At 42.6% G+C, this 18308-nt stretch overlaps 2 protein-coding genes across 2 annotated transcripts; one reads left to right on the forward strand and one right to left on the reverse strand.

Moving 5' to 3' along the window:
* Positions 1-1319: 1319 nt before the first annotated feature.
* COQ10B (coenzyme Q10 homolog B (S. cerevisiae)) lies at positions 1320-7002 on the forward strand. Its single transcript, XM_009078379.1, has 4 exons — positions 1320-1462; positions 2754-2946; positions 4198-4299; positions 6835-7002. Exons 1-4 carry the CDS (start codon positions 1341-1343, stop codon positions 7000-7002), a joined length of 585 nt encoding a protein of 194 aa, XP_009076627.1. The 5' UTR covers positions 1320-1340.
* A 1772-nt stretch (positions 7003-8774) lies between these two features.
* HSPD1 (heat shock 60kDa protein 1 (chaperonin)) lies at positions 8775-18145 on the reverse strand. The gene is made up of 11 exons (XM_009078380.1): positions 17967-18145; positions 15052-15304; positions 14445-14527; positions 13696-13791; positions 13299-13392; positions 12730-12898; positions 12307-12406; positions 10860-11105; positions 10463-10637; positions 9707-9885; positions 8775-9616 (listed from the first exon to the last, which is right to left on the reverse strand). Exons 1-11 carry the CDS (start codon positions 18138-18140, stop codon positions 9464-9466), a joined length of 1722 nt encoding a protein of 573 aa, XP_009076628.1. The 5' UTR covers positions 18141-18145; the 3' UTR covers positions 8775-9463.
* Positions 18146-18308: the final 163 nt, after the last annotated feature.

The raw sequence follows: 18308 nt of genomic DNA on the forward strand, positions 1-18308 counted from the left end.
ATTCCTTTCCAACTGCAGTGATTATAACCTGTGTTGGCAGTCACCTTGCTTCATATCACAACAGTTTTTAAAAAGTCAGTACAGATTGTTTTTAACCGGCTACTAAGGATGATTATTTTCCTCTAAATTTAATATCTAACCAGCTACTAATGATGATTATTTTCCTCTAAATTTAATATCAATTTCTTATTTGCCTGTCTCCTAATGCAGTGACCATATAAACTGATGTGCTCAGTCATGGGTTATTACCGTGTTTCTTTAGAATTCTGAGTTACATTGATTTTTAAAGAACATGTTGTTAATTTCAGTTGTTCAAAACGGGTAACTAATTGCTAGACAATTAGTGGTTGGTGGTTAGTGAGATAAAGGCATCCATTCCTTGTGTTTAAAAAAAACCACCCAAAACACCCCAAGACAAACCTAATGCTAGGTGGGGAAGTTAGGTTCCATTTTTTACTATGTGGATCCACAAGTACAGTCCTGATTGTTTAACTAGACCATGAAAGACCTGGGTTATTCTTCAGCTTATGTTTGTAGAATCATTGATGGCAAGTAGTGGCATCTTTACTTTCCTGGTGCCAAAACTCAGAGCTTTTTGCATTTTGCATCTTGGCTGACTTGATCCAGGCAAAAATCAGTAATTTAGCAGAACAGACCTGTTAATCACAGCGAATATTTGTTAGATTTTAGATGTTCACAAACAGAGAACAGTGAGGTGCAATCTTAAAATTACTGGTGCTTTCAAAGGTAATTTGTTGAGTTTTATTTATGAAAACACACCGTCCAGGGTTTTGATGATGTTTTCTGAAGGAAAGCTTGAAAGCTGGGTAAAAAACACTCCTTCTGAAAGGCCTTTCAGAATGAAATTGTCCTTTTAAGAGAAGGATAGCAGCAGAGGATTATAGCAGTTTAACCTGAAGGTACAAAGCGGAACCTTCTCTTCCCTGTGTGTCTCAAAAAGGTGAAGTATTACAGGCTACACCTTGATTTTCCTGCTAAGAAAGCTTGTTCTGCAAAAATAAGTGCATATGGGACTTGTACATGAACTCAGGCTGCCACGAAGCCAATGCTTGATGAGATCCTTTGCATTTCACTCTGCCAGTTACTGTTGTCATGACTGGGGGATATTTTTAGTTTCTCTTAAGGAAAAGAAATAGGTCTCCCTTGTGTTTCTGACAGTCTGTAAGTCATTATGAGCCAGTGTTTTTCCCCCTGACTCTATCTCAAATGTTGTACAACAGATTGTCTCACCTGAATACATCGTTACTTATTTTGCTGATATGAAATACATCTAAAAGCATTTTCACTGTTTCAGGCACTTGGCTTCCTGTGGGATTCTGATGAGCAGAACTTCTCCTTTGCAAGTGCCTTTACCCAGCCACACTTATTCAAGAAATTTCTTCAATGTTGCTGCACCACTAGTAAATAAAAGAAAAGAGTATTCTGAAAGAAGAATTATAGGGTTAGTATGAAACTGTGGGAAGAGACTTTAAATGCTTATTGATTTTGTGAATACTGTAATTCATCAGAAACACTACAAGTACAAAAGACTGAGCATCCCTCAAGATATGTCCCTATGACTGTCCCAACTGGAACCTAGAAAGGAATTTGGACTTTCAGGGTTTGTAGAAATCAGATTTTTCCAGTCTGGAATGGAGTATTAAAAATGCAGGAATACCAAACCCCTTTGCCCATAAGAAAACAGAAGAAATAACTGTTCTATACCATGACAAAACAAAACCAACCTTGAAAGAGAGTAATACACTATTAATTTCATCTAGTAAAACGTGAATAAACCAACAGGTGTGAAAACTCTATTCCATTCTGTCCCAAATAATGTGCTAATGCTTGCACTTACATCACATTGTACTTCTCAAGATTTTCCTCTTTCATTAAAAGAAGGAAAATAATTGTGTGATAAAGAAACTTAAGCACATGGAAAAAGATACAGAAATCCTTAGAGCCAGTGGGAAAATACCAGTTCATATAATGAACTGGTGTTTGCCCCCAAGTCTCTGGGCCACAATTGTATGAAATATTTATTGGTATAATTTTTGACTATGCTTAACATTCCTTTACGTGATAGTTCTTGAACTGCAACAGATCTTCATGAAATATTTATTGGTATAATTTTTTATTATGCTTAACATTCCTTTACATGATAGTTCTTGAACTGCAACAGATCTTGCTAGTCACTTCAAAAGGGCCTTTGTCCAATAGTACTCACTGCTGAGTGTTGTTCAGCATATGCTTCATCTTAAAGGAACTGAAGCACATGCTTAATCCCATCTGTTTCTGAGTCAGAACTAAAAATTAAAAACCATAGCTATGCAATACTTTGCCACGTTGCCATGATGTTATTCCACCTGATTTCAATATCCTGCTCAAGCAGGGGGGCTGGACAAGATGAGTTCCAGGGGTCCCTTCCAGCCTCAGCCATTCTGTGATGGTAGGAGGCTTTTCCATTGCATCTCTTTCAACTGTTTTAACTAAGCTTTTTTGTTTGGGCCAAAATAAGGAAGGTAGTGTTCCTGTGTTTAAACCTTATGAAATGCAGTACATCAGTTTTGATACACCTTGTCTTGGTAGTCATGAAGTGTGGATTTTTTAATGTGAAATGTCTAAGATGTATCTAAATGAAGACACAGCTGTGCTGGAAAAGGATCTGTTTCATTTGAAACATATAGAGTATCCATACTGAATTTGAAGTTAAAAATCCCTTGTAAGTGTGATGTTCATGTTTCTGTTTCCAGGTATTCCATGCAGGAAATGTATGAAGTTGTTGCTGTTGTGGAGAACTACAAACTGTTTGTTCCTTGGTGTAAGAAGTCAGACATCCTCTCGAAGCGCTCGGGGTACTGCAAAGCGCAGCTGGAGATCGGATTCCCTCCTGTGGTAGAGAGGTACACCTCAGTGGTTACCCTAGTGAGACCACATTTAGTTAAGGTAACTCTGGGTTTTTTTTCCTCTTACCCCTGACTTTCCTTAACTTTTATTTGTTGAAATTCAAATATTCCAGGGAAGTCTTGCTTCAAAACAAAATTGATGCTGACAAATTTTCTTTGTGTGGCTCAAAACTTGTGTTGCTTTTCTTTGAAGACTTTAAATAAACTGGGGAGAATTTGAATGTTTTTTTACAACATAACCTGCCAAATGGGAGAGGACGGGGGGAATTGCTTTTTAATTAGCCCTTGATGGAGAAGCTGGCAGTCACTAAAAAAATGGGGGGGAATTGCTTTTTAATTTGCCCTTGTTGGAGAAGCTGGCAGTCACTAAAAAAATAGGTTTTAGCTTGGGTTTTTGTTATAATTTAGTCCAAAAATCAGTATTCACTGAAAAGTTATCTTTGACAACTGTAGCTTCTGATGCTTCAGCGAAGTTGAGATCTGTCATTACTTTTCCTGCAATTTTAACTATTAGTATGAGAAGTCTTAGACAAATGTAGGATCTGCTGAAGAGCTTGTTATTCAGGATATTGCTAAGAAGATAGAAGAGTGGATTTAAAGTCACTTTGACAATTAATTTTATTTATCTACCTGAAAACCCCAGTAAATATCCATATCCTTCGCTTAAAGCAGAGTTGTTCAAACTCCTGGTATGTAGCTAGCATCATGTCACACATCTGTTTTATGACAACACACAAACTTTTCCTCTCCCTTAAAAGGACTTCAGTAAATCAGAATTTTAGGGGTTGGCATGGACCTTTCAGATCATCTAGTCCCAACTCCCCCTGCCCTGGGCAGGGACACGTCTCACCCGAGCAGGTTGGTCAAGGCTTTAGCCAACCTGGCTTTGAACACTGCCAGGGTTGGGACATCCACTACCTTCCTGGGCAACCTGTTCCCATGTCTCACCATCCTCACAGGAAAAAACTTTTTTCTAATATCTAGCCTAGATTTCCCCTCTTTCAATTTGAACCCATTACTCCTTCTCCTGTCACTGCAGTTCCTAACACAGAGTCTCTCTCCAGCTTCCCTGGAGCCCCTTCAGATACTGAAAGGCTACTGTGAGGTGTATGAGATAGTAAGGATAGTAAGCACTGTGCCATGGGAGTTCATGCTGGCTGTGTGTAAGAACAGTTTGAACCATGCTGTGGCCCTCCCTGTCTAACAAAGTGCAAATGCTAACCTCAGTGATACCAGTTTGTCACATCTGTAAAAGCCTAATTGTAGACTGACTTTTTAAACTTCATTTTAGGCATCATGCACAGATGGAAAACTATTTAATCACTTGGAAACAGTGTGGCGTTTGAGCCCAGGGATCCCTGGCTATCCAAGGACATGTACTTTGGATTTTTCAGTAAGTATCACAACAAAGACTACCACATCTCTTTTAATGCCTGCTGCTATTTTGTGAAACACGTAGACATAGAAAACAAGTTAGTTTTAGTAATACTATCCAAAAATGCTAATTAATACTATCCAAAAAATATTTTGCAAACTTTACCACATGGAAACCATTCCAGTGTCCCTTTAAGAGACAGCAGTCTGCTGTGAGGTGGTCACATATCATCAGCAAGGCTAGGGACAGGCACCTCTTACTATGCCATTCTAAACATGATGAAGTTTGTAGACAGTCAAATCCAGAGGGAGAAATGCTAAACATATTTTGCCATTTCCTTTAATTACAAGTTAAATGCTCTTGGTACCAGGCAGTGTGTTCTCCCACCCGTCCTGTCTGGCCTTAGGTTTGGTCAATTTCATTTCCTGTCTTCCAATTTTACTCTTCATGTATTTTCAGTCTTACTCCCTTCCTTCTATAATACAGCTGTAATAGATTTTTGCTGTCTTTCTAATCTATGATGGGATATCACTGCAGCTCAGAATTACTGCTTTTTAAATCCAGTATCTGATTTGGTCTGATTTTACTCCCAGACAAGTTGTTGCCCATACAAGTTACTGCTTATCTATTTTGTCTATTTAGTCTCTCGTAGCATCTTTACCTTTTCTAGCATTGAGTGTAGGTGTGGCATTGCACATGTAACTGAGCTGAGGTGCACAACAGGCTGCAAGAGCACACAGAGATGGGCTGATCCTGCTGCCATCTGCTGGGGTACTCTGCTTGGAAAACTGTCTTCAGGAAAGAGGGGAAAAAAGCTTTTGGCAAATTTTTGAACTAGCACATTAACTTCCTTGGGTTAATAACTTTCAGCTTATTGCTGTATTGCACTTCATACATTTCAACAGTAACAATCTACAGACACTCAAAAAATACATTTCTCATGGGATTTGTTAATGATGTTTGCACATTATTTGCTCATAATACTGAGATTTCTTCAGGCAAGTAAGTGCCATTACTGCTACTAAGCAGTACATCAGCTAACTTTTAACCCGAGCCATAAATCAGTTGAGAAAACCTGAATTAAACAACTATTTAAACCCTATAATGTAAGTACAGAGTGTGTGAGGAATATCCTCCCCTCAAAACCAAAGCCACATTTTGACATTTCAGGTCAAGGACTTCAGTTAAAGGGAGTCAAACCTGCACACGATGTGGACATTTTCACTGTCTTGGGGGAACACCGTAGATGTTAGTGGTTCCCCACGTTGGGGCAGCAGAAGGCAGTGCAGCCAGCAGAGCAGGGGCTGCCTCACCCCAGGGAGTCCCTGAGGACTTGGCCCTGGCTAGTTACTGTCCTTGCAGTCAGGGATGATAAGCACTTCACAACAAACTCCTCAGAACATGCTGTGCCGTTACAGATATTAGAGAGAAAACTGATTTCAAGAATGCATGTTTGCTTTAGACAATATTATTTGTTTTGTGTTACACTGGTTCCCACAAGCTACTGCATCCTGTTTTGCCAGCCTGACTCCAGGAGATACACACATACAGCAGGAAACTTGCCTAGTTGGGTTTCAGCCCTGAAACGGTTTGGTACTTAGGCTGAAGCACAGCACCACGTTTACTACCCACACACTTCATAGATGCATACCACACCCCAGGATTTACCTAATTCCTGAACATGATGCCAGACTCATTATCCCCACTCCGCAGGACTCCGCACGCCCTATGACAGCTCTCAGATTTCCCAAAGGCACGTTAATCTCACTGATGCTTGAGGCCAAGCAAATGTAAATGAAGCTACTCTTGGCTTACCGGCCAAGTCGTTTAATTACTTCTGTGCCACTGCTTTGCTGCGGTTCACATGCATTGCTCGTAAGGAATTTGGAAGAAGCTGTGTTTGTTCCATTCGGCATTAAATCTACTGATTTCTCAGGAATGACTGAAATACTTAAATCTCAATCCATCTCACTGACTGCCCTGTCAGGTCAGGAGCAGGAACTGTTCAGGGGGGAGATACGGCACACAAAACCAATTTGCAGCTTTGGTCAGTAAACTGCTCATTTGAACATACCACACATATTGCCACCAATATGGAAAGACTGATTTAAAGTGTTGGCTTTTAATAGGCAACTATTTCAAGCTGCTTTGAAGTCTCTTGGGTATGTTCCAGCTTACCTGTAAGCCTGCTGTCTTGCCATGCAGGATTTTCCGCAACTTTTGTCCCCGAGTGAATTCTGTGCACAAAATCAGATATTGTCAGAATCTGTGTTTGATACATCATTTATTAGAGACCGTTTAGATAAATGGAAGTAATTATTTCAGAGAACTGAATAAAGTATTCTTCTAATTGAAAAGCCTAGGGAGACAGCCCTCAGACCAAGGAGGGTTTTCTTCAGACACACCCACCTATACCTCAGTTTTAACTGTTCTTTCTCCCGCACCTTACTTTCAGACTTCACCGGAGAGTCTTTACTAGAGTTGCTGATTTGTAACAGCATTTTACCACAACAGCAGAGACAAGAAAAATAATTATTCTCTTTTCTTACACAGATTTCTTTTGAATTTCGTTCACTTCTACACTCAAACCTTGCCACACTGTTTTTTGATGAAGTGGTGAAGCAGATGGTTGCTGCCTTTGAAAGAAGAGCATCCAAACTCCACGGCCCAGAAACCAGCATTCCTCGGGAGCTAATGCTGCACGAGGTTCATCAGACGTAAGGAGAAACTGCAACCACCTCACTTACAAACTTGTGTACACTTCCTTTGTACAGAGGTGCCCTGTCCTCTTCTGGGGCATCTATTTATCTGAGCTGTGTGTGATTTTATACTGTACTAAACACACCTGCTCAGCCAGATGTACATAGAATGTTCAAGCTGCAATCAAGTGCAGCTTAAAGCCTTATCAGTAACAGACAACTGGCAGTTCCTGTAACCCAAGATATCTCAGGCTGCTGTTTAACGTGCCAAACGGCTGCTGTAATCACAGCCAGAGCTGTGCCTTATCCAACCTCATGGGTTTGTTCAGCACTGTAACATATTAACTCAAGTTTAAGTTATTAGTAGTGTGAGTGTAACGTAATGGCATCAACTCAGCCAGCTCTGGCCAAGCAAAGGGCAACTGCCATTCTGGCTTCACACAGAATGGGACAGCTTGCCAGGCATTAAGTAGTGGATGCTTTAAATACGAGTGGCAGGGGCAAGGCAGGAGTCTACAGCTGCACCTGAACTGAGTAGGAACTGCTATAGAACAGCCCCAGGTTTCCCAAATGAAATGCAGGATATACACACAGGGAGTGCTGGAATTTGAGAGCACCAGGCTCAGCCAGCGGTTCCCAGTGGGTCTGTCTGGGCTCCAGACACTGATGAGTTTGCAGCTGAACTTGCCCCCCACCACTGCTCCACTGTTACACATTGCACTCAGGTTAGTTACATCTCATCTAATGAAAAAACAAGTGTTACCTCCTTAAGAACAACATACCACAGTGCTGTCCTCCCTGGAAGCAGGGACCATGTCCTCCACTTCCTCCAGACAAGCAGACGCCAGGCCAGCTGCCACTAAAAGGCAGAGAGAGAGCACTAACCTTAGTTCTTGGGGGTTTTTGAATACCATTTCATTATCAGCCCATTACCATAGTGCCAGCTGTCTTGATTAAATCCATGTTCAGTACTTCTGTTCCTGACATAAATATCCTCTTTTCCAGTCTCTGAAGAAATGCAAGTGAATAGGTTTGAACAGATTTTAAATCCTGACTATATGCTGCCTTGCATTACCAAATTTCCCTACTGGAATGAGGTGAAGCTTCAGGTCAGGAGCTGAAGTTGGTCCTTTCTCCAAAGTACCTGTACAGTTACTACAGAACAGCAGATTAAATAGCATAGGAAGGAATGTTTCGAAATAAAGACAGCCCTGAAACAGTTTCAGACCATTTACTTTTCCAGAAAGAGCAATTGGAATGTCATACATCCCATCTGTGAAGGGTAGTTCTTAGTAAGGCAAGGAAGCTGGGGAAAGGGGCAGACAGATTGAGGCCAGTTTTACAGCACTGAAGTTGTAAAGCAATTTTGTTTGCTGAGGCAGAGATAAACATAGACAAACATACACAAGTCTGGGAACACCATTGTTCTGAAGTTTGGAAAACAGGAAAGACTTTACACATCAATGTTATTTTGCTGTGTCAGGTCAAAGAACACAGTAAATGGCAAAGCAACATTTCTAAAGGTAAAGCAGCATCTAGTACAAAATAACTACATCCTGCAGCCCATTACCAGAAAGGAGGAAGGCAAGACTGGAAGGCTCAAGGTGAGGAGGTAACCACATACTATACCTGAGCAAAGGAACTATGCAAAAACCGAGAAACCCTTCTCAGCGAAGACTTACCTGTTTGATACCCTCAGGGCACTTCCCAAGGGGCTGTGAAAGGAGCATTGGGCCTGTTCCAGCACGTGGAACAACAGCATAGACAGGGCAAAATAAAGTCAGTGCACGTGCCTTGTTTTCAGAGCATTGTTTAATATTTCAAAGAACTGTACTGCAGTTCAGCTTAGATATTTCTTACTAAAATTAAAGTCACTTGCATTTCTGAGAAACATTCTAGGCAAAGGAATGTTTCCCGAGGGAAATGCCCTGTCATTGTTTCAAGCATAAGTGTCAATTTCTAGGCAATCTCAGCAGCAGGCAGGCTGTCCAGGCCCTCCATCACTATGGCTTGGTGTGCAGATGAAGAAGGTGATACATTTCATAACTTTTGAGCAGTTTATTACATAAAGGTCACATAACTCTATTTGCCTACTTTGTACACAATTGTCTAGTCTCAAGCACAGTGGCTTCCACGTTCCTTCTAGTACTGGCAAGCACCAAGAAATTCTGAAATAGAATATCAAGTGCCTTAATTAAGTTCAAATCAGGACCTTGGTAGATGGATCTTGCACCCAGTTATCAGGAATGTACAAATGTCTTTATTCAAAAAATACAAAATAAATTATCTGTAGGCATGGACAATGACTGTAAACAATTACACGTGTGTTAAATGAAATCCAGTAACTGATGGTTACAGTGATTCTTATCCACACCAGCCTCACTGCAGTCATTTCCACCCTCTCGCACTGATAGCTCAAGTGTTTGAAGTCAGAACTGTCAGTCTTCACCAGCACAGCTCATGATGCATCCCTGTCCCAGGAGTTAGAACATGCCACCTCCCATCCCTCCGCCCATCCCACCCATTCCTCCCATTGCTGGCTCCTTTTCTTCCTTAGGAACCTCAGTCACCACTGCCTCTGCTGTGGAGAGGAGAGAGGCCACACCTGCGGCGTCCATCAGGGCAGTTCTCACAACCTAAAAATAGGGAGGCAATAGCTCAGTGCCTGCTGACTGTCACAGGAGGTGGGAGGGAGAGAGAGCTCAGAATCAGGACTTTTAGGTTACCTTTGTTGGGTCTATGATTCCTTTTTCTACCATATTTACAAAGTCCCCAAGCATTGCATCATAGCCAACTTCTGATGGGCTCTGCAGAATCTTTTCAACTATCAATGATCCTTCCACACCAGCATTCTTTGCAATGGTCATTGCTGGGATCTTCAGTGTTCTCTTGATTATTTCAATGCCTGCAAGGAAAAGGATGGTCAGAGCTCTGCTACATACACTGCTCCCACTGCATACAAGAATGCCTGCACGTGCTGGAGATAAATACAGAGAACCCTCTGAGCAGAAACGTGAGGTATTTTTATCAGTTCCAGGGGGAAAAGCTCTCTGCTACTTGACATTTGTCAACAAATTAAATCCTTGCAGGATATTCACGCGCATTTTAATTTTGCTTCTGCAAAGCATAGCAAGGAGTACTATTACTGCAACACGTCACAAAGCCTTTTACCATTCCATTTTCCACACCATCCCTTTTTTTAGTGTTCTTAGGTTTTATGTCTGTCTGCAACAGCTGTGACAGGTCTCAGCTCTAATGCAGAGGGGCCTGCTGCTCTACTGTCACTGAGTCTTTCCCAGGGACACAGAAAAAGCTCCTTCCCGTTGTAAAGCAGAGACCACCACACCAAGGCAAAGTGACGTTCCTGAAATAAAGGAACTAAAAACGCACTGAAAACAATCTGCATTTAATCTGATAAAGCCTCAAGGCAAGAGAAAATCTACTCATATCCCTCACACACACACTCTGAAGTAATTCCTTACCAATTTTCTGATCCTCGTTGGCTGGAGCCAGGGCGTCCAGGGCCGGGATGCAGCGGAGCAGGGCGCAGCCGCCACCCGGCACGATGCCCTCCTCCACCGCCGCGCGCGTTGCGTTCAGCGCATCAGTCACCCTGTCCTTCTTCTCGTTAACCTCAACATCGCTCGTCCCACCAACCTGCCGGCAGCAAGCCACATGTCAGGGTCCACACAAGGAGCTGGGTGGGAACGCACTGCTTGGCTGTGTCACTGCTGCCACCGAGTTAAACAACCAATAGCATCGACAAGTGCCATAATACCAACCCCACCCTCTCCCATACCGGCACTTATCTTCTGTGCCGCAGCACTCGAGAAGCCTAAACACAGTTAAGAGTTGATTATTTCATCAAGTTCTGAATACCTTCAATACTGCTACTCCATCAGAGAGTTTGGCCAATCGCTCATTCAGTTTCTCTTTCTCATATTCACTGGTGGTAACTTCTAGCTGTTCGATAATTTCTTGAATACGTTTTTCAATCTGAGCCTTCTCACCCTTTCCCTTTAGCAGCATGGTGTCATCTTTGGTCACAATGACCTCTCCAACTTTACCAAAGTCATGAGGCTGAATGTCTTCCACGTTCAGGCTCAAACCCTCTTCTCCAAATACCTGAAAGAAATGATGCAAAAGGCTGCAATTCCCAGGTTCTTCGTACATCAATGTTCTATCTATGGGCACATGAACACCTACAGCAGGCTCATGGTGCAAAATGATGACACTACTGCGGCTGAACAAAACTGTTCGCTTCTCCTAAGGGAGTCCTGGCACACAGATACCTCACAAACTGGCCCTCAGGGAATGGGCAGTGCCAGCGTCTCACTCACACCTCACTCATGTAACTCAGTGGCTCAAAGTGCCTGGGAAATAAAGTTGTGTTACAGAGTCCTCACAGAATCAGAGTACCCTCAGCTGGGAAGAGATCCACAAGGATCATCAAAGTTTAACTCCTGGCCCTGCACAAGACACCCCAACAATCCCACCATGTGCCTGAGAGCACTGTCTACTTACTGAGCTCTGTCAGGCTTGGGGCTGTGACCACTGCTCTGGGGAGCTGTTCCAGGGCCCAATAACTCTCTGGGGGGGAAGAACCTTTGCCTAATATCTAACCTGAACCTTCCCAACACAGCTCCATGCTGTTTCCTCAGGTCCTGTCTCTGGTCAGCAGAGTATTCCTGTGACCACTGATCACCTCCTTGTATTTTGAGCAGCTACAGATCTTGGCACTTTAGATCAGAGTTTGCTGATTTGTTGCTTTATGCTGTAGGTAGCTTAACCATGAAGTTTTATTTCAACTGCATCCTTTGTGCCCCAGTATCATGCTGTGACTTTAAGTGTGTATAAAACAGGCAGCATAAAGGGACATCGATCAGTGCATCAACTATATGCAAAGTTTAGAACAAAGATAAATAATTCAGTCTATTCCAAACATTTTAAATCATTCTATTTGCCACACTCAAGTCCAGGCAATCATGAGACAATGTTTTATAAGGCAGAAAAAGAAGCTTTGCTATTTCTAAGAAACTGCCTTGGAGTTCCTCCTTCCCCTTTACAGCCTAAACCCTGCAAGGAAATCACATGCAGCTTCAGTCGGTTCCCAGGATGTGTTGCTCATGGTTGGCCAGGGCTGTATTACACATCCATTATCAGTGTCTGTGTTTTATAATAAAGTGCAGATTCGAACATCAGAGCTGCTGTTACCCAGCCTGCAACCCAGCAAATACAAGCCAAGGACCTAATAATACACATCAATTTCCTCCTTAACTACTGCTAACATTTCTAAGAGCAAAAAGCCACTTAAAACATCACTTACAGTACCACCAGTAGCAATTGCCATATCCTTCAGCTGGTTTTTCCTGTTGTCACCAAACCCTGGTGCTTTGACAGCAACCACCTGGAGGCCAACCTTCAATCTGAAGAGACAAATTCAGAGAGCAACACTCCACACGTATTCAGCGAACAAGTCTCATTACTAACAATCAGGCAAGCAAAGAGACCTTCATGAATGGAGCACGTTTTGCTCAAAAAGGTAGTCAGGAAACAGCTGAGGTTCTGTCAGAGCTGATGCACGGTGTGGTGATGCCAAAAGCTGCTCTTTCTTTGGCACAGGTAAGAGAACAAACAGCACTGCACCATCACAAATTCAAACACGTTTTTTAAGTATGCCTTTAAAAGAACAGAAATGCAAAGAAAAAGAAAGTAGGATTTGTCTTAAAGAATGGACTTTAGACCTCACCTGTTCAAGACTAGAGTGCTGAGGGCTTCTCCATCAACATCTTCAGCAATAATGACCAGGGGTTTGCGGTTAGCATTGGCGATTTCCAGAGCTGGAACTATGGACTGTACACTAGAAATTTTCTTTTCACTGATTAAAACATAGGCATCTTGGAATTCACATTTCTGTCCTGCAGAAACAACAGACATTATCTGAAGAATTCCGTTACATAAACACATCAAGCATTCTTTAAACTTGAGGAGCAACTTTAGAGCAATAGTTTCACTTTCAACTGCACTAAAAACGAGACAAATTGTTTTCTCCAGACTCCACATTAATTCTGCATTGCACTGGTGTGTTGCAGGGCCAGCCTGATGTTAGCATGAACACTGCCCACACTTTGCAGAGAAGAGAACCCCAAAACTCCAAGCTATTACCGAGTTAAATCATTGTGATGGGGAAGGACCCTGTCCTGCCTGCTGTGGTAAAGAGCATTAAGGGATCTTCTGTAAAGTCCTGGTAACAGGTACTATTATTTCTAGCTTATGAGAGCCACTGTAAGGTATTTGACATGCTTACTGTTAACTCACCTTTGGTTGTATTAATGAAATATGGAGAGATGTAGCCTCTGTCAAATTTCATACCCTCAATGATTTCCAATTCATCGTTTAATGTTTTTCCATCCTGTTTAAATGTAAAGAAGTCCACATGAAAAGATCCCTCGGTTGCTACTGAAAGCACAAGTATAGTTTTAGCACACTATGCACAGCAGAGCAAAAGGCTCTGGACCACACATCAGTTTTATGTGCTTTGTTTCAGCATGAGAGGATTTTAAGAGGGAACATGATCAGACCCTGATCTAAAGGGGCTGGGGAGGAATTATGGTGGATACCATACGTGAGCAGATGCAGCCACATCACATGTGACAAAAGCCAGCCCTAACTGAAGATCACTTTGCTCTTGGCCTGTATGTTAGCCAGTTCTTACCTTGACAGTGATCACACCTTTCCGCCCAACTTTTTTCATTGCATCAGAGATGATATTGCCAATCTCCTGATCTCCATTTGCTGATATCGTGGCAACCTGAAACAGTAAAGCCGTTTAACCTCATTTCACAACACAACCGAGTTGTTTCCTCGCTACAAAGAAAACCAGAATAACCATTTCCAATTAAAATGTGAGAAGATAGTGCAGCTGACTGCAGCACTCCCACATGAGGAGCCAAGAACTCTGCTGGAGTGGCTCAGGGCCCTTGGGCAGCTCCAGCACGGGGACAGGTGCCCTGCACTGGGTCCACACACACAGCCAGACCTGCAGCTATAGGGAGAAATAACACCAGGACAGCTGGTGCCCCACACACAGCTGGGTACCCACCTCAACCTGAGCCTCCCACACCCTCAGAACTCTGCCATCACCTCCCATCCACAAACACAGTTTTGCTCTCATCAACTCTTACCAAGTACACAAAAGTATGTTTTAAGACCACACATTGGAATGAAACTTGAAGATGAGAAAAATGAGCTACTTCCAAACTAACTTCCAGCAGTGTGATTGAAGGCAGAATCCTGGGAATGTTAAAATATGGAACTCAAAGTGTTACCATGAAGATCATTCAGCAAAACAATCTCAGCACTGTCACCCAGGTGTGACATGCACACAACCCAACTCCATTAAACCTGACTTCACAAAGCAGCTATGTAAACTTGGGTTACATTTTACTGTGTGTTTTTTTTAACCTGTGCAATTTCTTCTGGAGTTGTAACAGGTTTCGACAGCTTCTTCAGTTCAGCTATGATAGCATCGACTGCAAGCATTACCCCTAGAGATGAACAAAATGCTTGTGAGTGAACAAAACAAGGTATAGGGCACAGAAAAACCAAGCCAACCACCCACCCCACCAAACAGGTTTCATTTCAAACCAAAGTCCACACTGCAAGAATGTACCAACTTTGCATGTTCAAAACCAAGCAGTTCTAGTTCCATATTATCATTTGTATATCTAGTGATCATTTTTCTGAAATTGGTGTAAAAAACTTTGTCACAATTGAAATTTGTCAAAAATTTGCTTACATGGCACCAGTAAATTCACATACTTATCAGAAACAGCTTTAACTGGAGTTTACCTATGACAAATTAAACAAGTTAACTGCATGTGAAGTAGTAAAATGATCAGAAAAATGAAGAGCTGTTCAGAATCGGCAATGTAACAGAAACAAGTGTGTTCTCTACACATCACTCTTCATATAAAGGTTTATAAGGCAACTTATTCGGGAAGCAAGTCCAATTTAGATTATCAACAGTAAAAGACAGCGATTAAGTATTAAAAACAAGGGGGAAAACTACCTCTCCTGATTTCTACTGGATTAGCTCCTTTGCTGATCTTCTCAAAGCCTTCCTTGGCAATAGCACGTGCAAGTACCGTTGCAGTAGTGGTACCATCTCCTGCTTCTTCATTGGTGTTGTTGGCAACATCTTGAACTAACTTGGCTCCAATATTTTTGTATTTGTCTTTCAAGTCAATTGCCTTTGCTACTGTCACACCATCTTTTGTCACTTTGGGACTTCCCCAGCTTTGTTCAATAATAACTGTTCTTCCCTAGGGGGACAGAGAACAAATATCAAATCAAAGGCAACCCAGAGCATGTTACTCAAGAGCTCAGCTGAAGATAATCCTTTTGAACAGCCACAGCTGAATACCTTGCACAGAGCTTTCAGCTGGGACTTTTCAAGCACAAACATTACCAAGGCTCTGCAAACCTGCAAAAATGGCTCAAAGCTTTTATGCTTTCACAGAATGAGGCTTCATTCCTCAGCCATAATGCTGAACACCACAGAGTCTGCAACTAAAGTCAGACTGGCTTTACAGAGAAAAGTAATGAAGGGATTCCCTCTAATGCTAGTATTTTACCCCAGAATTAAAATAGAGCATCACAAAGAACTAAAATTGCAGAATTTCCATTGAATCACAATAAAAAGTCTCTATGATTGAAAAAAATTAATACAAAGCTCAATTTGCTGCATGTGCTGGAAGAAAAAAAAAAAATCTCCAGAGACTTGCAAACCTCATTAGTAATTAGCAAAAAAGAACTGAGAATACTTAATAAATCTGTGTTAATGTGTTACAGAAGTTTCTCAAACACTGCAAGTTGACAAGCCTTTTTTCTCTTGGCCTGCACTTGCATCCAACTAAAAAGTTGGACTATCCTACCCAACATACACAGTTAACATGGGAAACCGTGAACAATACAGGGAACATTAACTCCTGCACAAGATCCCTTGTTCACAGACAAATTCCACAGCTTCAGTAGCTGCCCCAAAACAACCATGCTCCAGTTTGAGCTGGAGGCAGCAGAAAAGCAAGGAGCCACCTCTGGTCCCCTGCTACTCTGTAGCTATGCTGACAGCTGGAGCTGCTGAGGAGGGAAGGGAGGCAGTGTCCCCCCAACACAGCTGCAGCCCCCAGGTGCCCTCACCTGGTCTGTCAGGCCCACACTGGATGCTGCTTGCCCCGGGTGGCTCCCGTGCCAGCTGAGGGCTCCCTGCAGCACACAGTGCTGCGCTGCACTGCCTCTGCCTGCTCACAGCCCTCACACATCTGCCTCAGGGCCTGCCCCGGCCCTGGCTCCCTGCCACGCACAGCCACCCCAGGAGCGACAAAGAAAGGTTACACTTGCATTCCCAAGGCTGAACTTGGCAAAGGGCTTACATAATGCATGCTCTGACTGATTACTACTATTTTATTTGTCCTGCACATCTAAGTCTGTAAGTGGTTTAAGAAAACTCCTCTCTGGAAGATCCTGCTGCTAGTAAGTTCTTTGTGTAGTTTTTCCTAGTCTTGCTTAATTTTATTCTATATTTTGATATAGCCTGATTCCAAGTGTTTGGTTTGCAGCTCTGAGGAGAGCAGCACACCAAAATCTACTGACATCCAATCACATGAAAGCACTTATCCTCAACCAAAATGTTTGTCTGTGTTCCTGAAGAACAGGACACCAGCAGCAAATGCACAAGTGTTTGGAATGCTCCCTCTATACAGAGAGGCTGAGCTCCCACATAAAACTGGTTCTGCTCAACACATTGAATCAGTATCAGAAGGCTGTGTGAGACTGCAAACCATGTTCCTCAGCACAGTGCCAAAGCAAAGTTTCCTCACCAGTGGTATTTCATAAAAAAGCCTGAAGCAGAATCAGGCACTGCAGTGAAATCCCTAAACCTCTACAAGCACATGAAGACCAGCAGATAAAGTGAGAACACTGCAACAAAACCCCCATAAGGTTACACTAAGTTGCATCAGCAACTGCCCTTTAGTCAGTGCAGCAGAACTATGCTTAGGCATTCATAAAGTAGCCTGATCCAAAAAATCAGGAGTAAAATTAACTGACTACACTTAAACTTTGTTCCTTTATGAAAAAAACACAGCTCACTGACATCACTGTCCCTTACCCTTCATCTGCTCAGCTTACAGCATTTCTGCCTTTGAATAAAGCTAACAGAGCACCAAAACTGTGCAGGAAGTACACAAATTCATTTTAGAGGCCAGGAAGCCTTGAAAAGAACTACCATCCATGTGCTATTACATGCACAGCTATTCCTATGAGTCAAAGGAAAATCAGTGCTCCTTGCAAAGAGTCTCATGTCAAGTCTTTCTGTACTTTGCATGACCATGCAGAATACCATAGTCAGTATTCCAACAGACCCAGAACTTGCTTACAGGACAGAATACAGTGTAACATGACTGAATGCTACTGCCATGGAACTGCACTTAAGCTAGTAACATTTACCAGCCAGATGAAAACTCAACATTACACTTGGGATGGGCTTTTCTTACCTTAATACAAAATGGTAAACAGATACAAAATCGTAATTTGTGAAAAAACCCACAACAAAACCCCCTACCCAAGCAAACAAACCCCCTACCACATGCTCATTAACCTGCCCAAGGACAGAGACACGGTTGCATTGTGTCCTACAGGCTATCAACTGAGCAGGTAACACATTGTACACATCCCTTTCATCTCCAAGCTGTTCAAACTAACATGCGGCACTTTTCACAGTGATCCAAGTCCTTTTACTGTACTACACCAAAAGCACGTGCACTATGGTCACAGTTCAACTTCCCAGACCCCTACAGCTCTGTGCTACAACTCTGCAGATGCAATCATGCAGCTCCACCGAGGGAAAACTAACAACTGTGCTCTGCTACCATATTTTCAGCCAGGTAAGTGCTAGCATAAAATAAATGCCAAATCTTTGACTACCTTTGGCCCCATGGTGACAGCTACAGCATCTGCTAAAAGATCTACTCCTTGTAACATCAGAGCTCTCGCATCTGCTCCGAACTTCACATCTTTTGCATAGGCTCGTGTTAGATGTGGGGCGAGTGCTCTGGACACCGGTCTCGTCTGGCGGAGTACTGCAGATAGACGGAGCATGTCTGAAAGAGAAAACACGTGAGGAGAGACATGAGCATTACGGCCTCGCACAGCGAAAAAAAAATAGGTTCAGGAAGTAAGGCAAGAGACCACGAGGAGCCTAAAACTTTTTCGACCGGCTGAAACTGAGACACGCAAGCAGCCGCAGCTCCCGGGGCCGGGGATCCC

The sequence above is a fragment of the Acanthisitta chloris genome, unplaced genomic scaffold (genome assembly GCF_000695815.1).
Source record: "Acanthisitta chloris isolate BGI_N310 unplaced genomic scaffold, ASM69581v1 scaffold13887, whole genome shotgun sequence".
NCBI classification, from domain to species: domain Eukaryota; kingdom Metazoa; phylum Chordata; class Aves; order Passeriformes; family Acanthisittidae; genus Acanthisitta; species Acanthisitta chloris.

Coding starts and splice junctions, on each gene's coding strand:
- HSPD1 (XM_009078380.1), bottom strand. CDS start 18,140: ATGCTCCGTCTATCTGCAGTACTCCGCCAGACGAGACCGGTGTCCAGA. Junction 13,792..14,444: donor CTCCAGAAGAAATTGCACAG/GTTAAAAAAAAC, acceptor TTACTGTTTCAG/GTTGCCACGATATCAGCAAA. Junction 13,393..13,695: donor AAGGTGTGATCACTGTCAAG/GTAAGAACTGGC, acceptor ACATTTAAACAG/GATGGAAAAACATTAAACGA.
- COQ10B (XM_009078379.1), top strand. CDS start 1,341: ATGAGCAGAACTTCTCCTTTGCAAGTGCCTTTACCCAGCCACACTTAT. Junction 1,463..2,753: donor TCTGAAAGAAGAATTATAGG/GTTAGTATGAAA, acceptor TTCTGTTTCCAG/GTATTCCATGCAGGAAATGT. Junction 2,947..4,197: donor TGAGACCACATTTAGTTAAG/GTAACTCTGGGT, acceptor ACTTCATTTTAG/GCATCATGCACAGATGGAAA.